Source organism: Cicer arietinum, chromosome 3 (genome assembly GCF_000331145.2).
Source record: "Cicer arietinum cultivar CDC Frontier isolate Library 1 chromosome 3, Cicar.CDCFrontier_v2.0, whole genome shotgun sequence".
In the NCBI taxonomy this organism is placed as follows: Eukaryota; Viridiplantae; Streptophyta; class Magnoliopsida; order Fabales; family Fabaceae; genus Cicer; species Cicer arietinum.
Window position 1 is genome coordinate 1,388,138 of NC_021162.2, and position 7,522 is coordinate 1,395,659.

Consider the following 7,522-nt stretch of genomic DNA (forward strand, 5'->3'; position numbering starts at 1 on the left):
AGGGAAAAAGAAAAAATGATTCATTCAAAAGCAAAACTGATGGAGCTAATATTAATTTTGTTTTGTAGATGAGGCTGCGATGGATGATAACATTCTCCCTCTAAGAGAAATGTTAGAAACTTGTCTGAGTGTGGTTGCTGCTTTGACAAAGTATGGCATTGAGGAGTTCCATTTGCAGGGGGTTAAGAATTTAAACCAGCGGAAACTAATACATGCAAAGCTTGCATTTTCTTTTGAACAAATCATATTAATTACCAAACTGGCTCTTGAAAGTAAATATGTTGAAGATTGTGAAGCAAGCAAATCCATCCGAGTTATTGCACTGAGATATTGCATTCGATGTTTCCAAACTGTACTAAGTGATTCAAATATGCAGGTAAATGAATATGTAGGAAATATCACACCAATACCCAGAAAGAAATTCTAATGACTGAAATTTATTGTTGACAGGTCCAAGTTATAGGTTTGCAATTTCTTAAAGCAAGGATGCAAAGAGGTGTGAATACAGAAGATAACTCATTTTTAGTGTTTCTTGCTGGGGAGCTAGTTACTGATATTTTCACTCTGATCCACAAAATGTTAAAGGTATTGGCAACAGTTGCTTATGTTTTGCCTTTAGTGTGAGTAATAATATCATTAATTCATTTTCTTTGCTCATTGAGTTTCGCAACTCATCATGTAGCTAAAGGATTTTATATTTATATTGATAGCAGAATACTATTACGAGAGAATCGGTAAACATTGCTAGTGAATGCTTAAGTCTAATGGCAGTGTTACAAACCCTAGCTAAAGGTAATGACTGTCAGAGAAGCTGTATGACCCTACTTCTGGAGGCCATTGTCACAATTTTCTTGTCAACAACAGATGGGTTCTCTCCGGTAATATAAACTAAGATTTTCTATTGCTGGAGTTAGCTCCTCTTAATTTTATTATGCAATCTGATCACGCCAATGAATGACAGGAAATAAGTGATTTAAGAAGCACAGCCGTTAAGCTTGTTTCTCGCCTTGCTCAAATTCCTTCATCAGCCATGCATTTCAAGGATGTTTTACTATCAATGCCTCCTCTGCACCGCCAGCAACTTCAGGTAATTTGGTGTTACAAATATGAACATATATGTGGAGTGATTATTGATATCTAATTAACTATACTGCCATATACTTTATGATTTTCTACTAATTTTAATTGACCAGCTGTAGTTCCATTTCCATGGTGGAAATTTCAGAAATAAAATAATAAGTTTCCATTACAATTTCTAGGTAGTTTTTTATTAAGAGGAGAAAGTCTAACCAAGAAAGATAATAAGATAACATCATCCTAATCTTAAAAAACAAAAATGCAGCATCCTACCGTCTATTTTTATATGATTGGAAAAACATGCAGAATCAACAAAATCTTGAGTCATGGATTCTGTTACAGCTGTTTTTAGGAATTGTCCATATTCTAATAAAATCTTCTGTTGCTTATTTTGTTATGCCACACAATGCAGGGGGTAATACGAGCTTCTGTTACACATGATAAAAATCAAACAGAACATAAAGTACCAGTTTTGGATATTAAAATGCCGAAGCCAGCGGGAGGAAATGAAGAGAAACTTCCCATACCTTCAGCTGTTGTGATGCAAACAGATGAGAATCAAGACGAAGAAGATGAATTTAGTGAAGATGATTGGGATGCTTTTCAGTCGTTTCCTGTTTCTAAAAATGAAGGTGGTGATGAATCAAAAACAGAGCATTCTGCCGAAGACAAAGACCCTAGCCTGGTTGAAAGCTCACCAGATATGGAAGGTTCTTCTGGAGATGTTGAGTTTCAAGAATGTGCTATTTCCGAATCTATCAACAGTGAAAATGAGATGAAAAGTGGGGAATTTCTGGAGGCTTTCAAAGAGGAACTTGATCAAACTAGTCCTAGTGTTAACGAGCCACGTGATAATGAACATCAAAAGATGGAGGAAGAATTGCAAAGCTCTGAACTTCAAGACATGGCATCAGCAATCTCAGGAAATGAACCAGATTCTTATGATCAGAAGTCTGAGGTAGAAGCTGAAGGATCAATTAAAGATGATATTCTTGAACAAATAGTATCAGATTCTCCGGCACATCAACAAGATGTTTTTGAATCAGATAATAATGAACAGTACAACAGCTGTGATGAAGATACTAAAGACGGTGTGAATGAAAATGAGAGTCCGGATTATAAGCAAGGAATGTCTGAAAGTCCAGTAGAAAGGGAATATCGAGAGATGGAGGAAGAATTGCGAAGCTCTGGGCTCCAAGAAGAGGCATTAGCAGTCCCGGGAAATGAACTAGATTCTTGTGATCAGAAGCCTGAGGTTGAATCTGAAGGATCAATTAAAGAGGGTATTCTTGAACAAATAGTATCAGATTCTCAGGCACATCAAGATGATGTTTTTAAATCAGATAATAATGAAGACGGTGTGAATGAAAATGAGAGTCGTGACTCTAAGCAAGGAGTGTCTGAAAGTCTGGTAGTAGCAGAACATCGAGAGATAGACATAGAATTGCGGAGCTCTGGGTTTCAAGAAGAGGCATCCGAAATCTCAGGAAATAAACTAGATTTTTCTGATCAGAAGCCTGAGGTAGAAGCTGAAGGGTCAATTAAAGACAATGTGCCTGAACAGGTAGTATCAGATTCTTCGGCCCTTCAACAGGGTTCTCTTGAATCGGATGATAATGAGCAGTGTAACAGATGTGATGAAGATGCTAAGAAAGATGGTGTGAATGAAAATGATAGTCCTGACTCTCAGCATAGAGTGTCTAAAAGTCCAGCTGAAAGGGCACATCAAGAGATGGAGGAAGAATCGCAAAGCTCTGGGCTTCGAAAAGAGGAGTCCTCAATCCAAGGAAATGAACTAGATTCTTGGGATCTGAAGCCTGAGGTAGAAACTGAAGGATCAATTGAAGAGGATATGCCTGAACAAGTAGTATCAGATTTTCTGGAACTTCAACAGGGTGTTCTTGAATCAGATGATAATAAGAACAAATGTGATGAAGATGCAAAGAAAGACTTTGTAAATGAAAATGAGAGTCATGATTCTCAGCAAGGAATGTCTGAAAGTCCAGTAGAAAGTGAACAGAAATAGTACAAACTTAGAATGATCTGCTGAAGACTAGAGAATGGTGAATTTGTAAATTGCAATTATTACTCCCATTGCTTTGTAAACCGCATCAAGATATATGTGCCGTTGGAATTTGGATCCATTTTTCCCGTGCCAACCAATTATATGTTGCTTCTAGTTTATGTATGTACTATAGCCTCACCTTCATTGGTCAGGTTTACTTGTTTTGTTCGTATATCTGGTTCTAAATTTTCATAGCCAAATAATTTATCTATGGCGTTCAGTTTCTTCGTAATTTATTGCTGAATTTTTTTTTTTGGGTCAAAATTATTGCTGAATTGAATGATGGATTTTTTTACCCACAAATTTGTTCAAGATTTGGTTCCTCTATTTTACAAATTAATGAAATATGGTTCTATCTTTTGTTGATGAATAAACAATTTAGAGACTTTTTGTGTTGTCAAAATTCATTGTTATTAGAAATTTAATTGTATCGTGGTTTAAATAGAGATTAAGGGTTTGTTTGATTATGTTTTACTTTTTAGTTTTTAAAAACTATTTTATAGATAAATTTTAGAAAATTGTTTTTGAAAAGTAAAATACCTTTTATATGCTTTGTTTTTTTAGTTTTAAAAAGTATAATATTAAAAATAGTTTTACAAAACAGTTGTTAAAACAAGTAATCCAAACAATTGGTCCTTCATTCAAAAATTAATTATTTTTTTGCTATATTATATCTCATTTTTTAGGGTTAAATAATTTTTAGTTTTAATAAGATTTCAATATTTTATTTTTAGTCTCTACAAAAACATTCTTCAGCTTTTAGTCACTAATTTTTCGTTTTTTATCTCTGTTTTTAGGTTAACTCGTGTGTTTTGTTCAAGTTTTTGAATGATTTTTCGTAGGTATGTTTAGAATATTATAAGAATATCTCTCATAAAATTTTAAATTCTTTTAGCAAGAGATAAATTAAATATAAATTTTTAAATATCAAATATTTAAAAATTTATATTTAATTAACTATTTGTTAAAAAATAATTAAATTTTATAAGAGATGTTTAAACGAAAAAACAATTCATATATATTAATAATAATCTTAATATAATTCTCCCAATTTTTGGAGAAGGATTTTTGGAAGGGAAGGGATGGTGTTTTAAAGGGAGAGGAAGACTTGTGTTTTGTCTTTTGATAGAATTTTTTTTTAGAATGAGAGGGTGGTGCCCAAGTTTTGATGTAGCTAAATATCACTAGAAGGGGGTTGAATAGAGATTTTGCTGTTTAAAAATAATTTTTAAAGTGTTTTAAAAACTATCCTCTTGCAGAGGATGACAAGCCCGAGGATAGGTTTTTCAAAATCTTCAGATTTGAACTGAGCTAAAGAGTGAAAGAGAAATATAAGATTGACACACACTGTTTTTATACTGGTTCACCCAAAGATGGCTACTTCCAGTCCTCACACCCTTGTGAGATTTCACTAATGTTCAAACAGATCAACCTCTGACAGAGGATGATTACAACTTGTGTATTCTTAAGCTTCACCAAGCTTACAATCAGATTTCAAATATTTCCAAGTGTATCTCACGTGGAAATTACAATGTGATATGAGAGTGATTGATTCTAAATACTTTCTCAAAAGATTAACAAAGATCTAATGTAGAATTGTAGAAAGTATGAAGAGATAATGGATGATGCTTCTTAAAAGCTTTAAGATCTTTGATCTTTTTAATGCAATGTGTTGTTTTTTTGATGAAGATCAGCTTGCTGCAATTTATAGAGGTCTTGTGATGTTCATTTCATATGTCAAGCTTTTTATGACCGTTGGAAAATCCATTTTAGAAATGCCAAGGTTTTTCTTCATAATTACGAAAATGCCATTCAGCTCCTTGAATGGATGCAATCCATGTTCAAGTACGAGGTAGCAGATTTTCTGGGTACTTGGGGCACGTGTTGTCCTTTTCTTTTTCCTTTCTTTAATGTTTGAAGTTTATGTGAAGTCATTTTCGTTCTCCTTTCTTCAATGCCTTGATAAAGCTTCACATGTGAACTTTTTCTCTTTCCTTCATTTAATGCTTGTAAGAACATGTGATGTCATTTTCATTCCTTTCTTCAAGACTTTGTAAAGGCTTCATGTGTGAAGTCCTTTTCTCTTTCCTTGCCTTAAGACATGTGAGCAATTTATTTTTGACTTGTTTGTTGTTGCCTTTTTGAAGATTGACTTTATAATCTTTTTAAATCACACAAGAGTACATGTATCCTTTGCCTATGACATGATGGGTTGCTTTCATAAAGTGTTGGGATGCTTTTCAAGATGTTGACTATAGGCACATGCTAGTGTAATCCTTCCTCGTACCTTTTTTTTGCCTTTCTTGCTCATTTTCTTCAAAAGCTTTTCTTTATTCATTCTTTAATAGTACTTTGCCTTTGTTGAATGAATCAAACAATTCATTCTTTAATACTATTCTTCCTTTGTTTAGTGAATTCAAATAATTCATTCTTTAATACCATTCTGTCTTTGATTAATGAATGAAATTAATTCAAATCAGCGAGGATGCAGAATTGTAGTTTCACCAGCTCGTGAGGCCATCCTCGGCATTTTCCATACTTAGCATTTAACTCAGAATTTTCTTCTTTTTACCTTAATGAATAATAACCTATTTTCTTATATGAATACACTCAAAAGCACAGATTAGTTATTAACATCAATCATAATCTTTTAATTAGTTTTGTTATCATTAAAACCATTTGAGAGAGATTTTGTCTCAACAATCTCCCCTTTTTTTATGATGACAAAATTCTTTAGATTATGATTTTTGTTATATGTGAGAATGAAATAATTAAACTCCCCCTCAATCATACAAGTGATAATTTTGAAAAATTTCCCTTTTAACATTCAAGTAAAAGCAATTTTTTGAAATTATGCAATATTGAGGTAAATAGAACATTCATTAACACCTAAAATAAGTTCCAGCAATTTAAACAAAATACCATAGGTTCATGAATTCAAACCATAACATCAGCAACCATAATTTGAGTTTAAACAAAATATCAAAGAGTTAACCAACATAATACAAAATATAATCCATAATCTGACTCCCCCTGAATTAAGTCAACATCAAAAAGTATAATAAAAAATTAAAACAGAGTCATTCAGCGGAAGATGAATCTTCAGATGATGAAGATGTAGAGTTTTGGACAAAGGAGAACTGGGTCGGTAGCACAGGAGGTTGGTCATTGGCAGCAGCAGATGAACCCAAGTGTTTGGTAACCCATTCCAGAATGAGTCCAAACTGAACGATTGTTTTTTAAAAGTGAGAAAAGTTAACCAACAATTTATTTTGGTATTTCCTAATGGTCTTTAGTAGCTTTAAAAAATTTTTGTTCTCAGTTCCTGCCGATTTCATGCTGGTTGTTGAATCATCACGTGCACTTTTAGCCTTATCCTTTGAGAAATTTTCAAAATGTGGAGCCAAAGGAGATTTAGATTTTTCTTGTAAATTTGGATCAGAATTAGATGGAGCAATATTTGGAGAAATAGGAGAAGAGTTTAGACTTACTTGAGATGGTAAAGTGGATTCTTCCGCAGGCATGTTCCTATGAGGGCTTTTTGAAGAATGGTGATCATATGATACGTTCAGATCAAAGAATAAGTCTTCACCATCCTCCTCACGTTGTGGAGGATTTTCTTCAACTGTATCCTTAACTGAAGGAGCGGCAATATGTGTTGATGGATTGTTACTGACTTGTGGAGATTGAGGAAGTGTTGAGCCAGCGGAGTTAAATGAGGAAGTGGGGGTGCGAGAATGAGATAGTGGAGAGGCAGACTTCTGTTTCTTTGAGGCAGTTTTCTTCTTCCTTGAGGTGGGAGTTTGTTCAGGCAGATCAATGCGCATTTGTTTGATATTTTTCATAGAAAAGAAGTTATTGCACTGAATGCTTTCTTCATCATCAAGAGGTACCTTAAAGAACTTAAAGACTTTGGTCAAGATCATCCCATAGGAAGCTGATCGACCCACAATGGCAGCATTCAACATGTAGTTAAATATGATATTTCCCAAATGAAGGGGTATTCCAGCCAACAGATGATGAATAATCAGTATATCAAGTTCGGTTACCTTTTCAAAGCTCCCAGCTCGAGGCACTATCGAGTGAACAAAGATGTTGTGAAAAATCCGATGCATATGAGGAAGGTTTGAAGCTACGAGAGGTTTGCGAGGATTTATCAGGATGTTTTGAAGAACGGAGGTTCGAGTGACCAAATATTGCATATACCAAGTTTCAGCAAAACAGTGAGCTCCAACATCTTGTATGTCAAGGATTTTGCATAATGTAGTGGGGTTTACTTCCAAGTGTACTCCTTTAAGTACAAAACTAAAACCAGGGCTTCCTTTACAGCCATTGCATGCAGCATAGAATGCATTTACCAGCCGTGGGTATTGTGGTTCA

The 7,522-nt window shown here is 34.1% G+C and overlaps 1 protein-coding gene across 1 annotated transcript in view; it reads left to right on the plus strand.

Annotated features, from left to right (window-relative positions):
- LOC101501748 (protein SWEETIE) overlaps positions 1–3,386 on the plus strand; it is a 53,637-nt gene extending 50,251 nt beyond the window's left edge. Inside the window, 5 exon segments of the mRNA XM_004489062.4 lie at positions 69–376; positions 451–585; positions 714–878; positions 962–1,087; positions 1,490–3,386. Coding sequence (XP_004489119.1) covers positions 69–376; positions 451–585; positions 714–878; positions 962–1,087; positions 1,490–3,103 — 2,348 coding nt within the window. The 3' untranslated portion in view covers positions 3,104–3,386.
- The last annotated feature ends 4,136 nt before the right edge of the window (positions 3,387–7,522 follow it).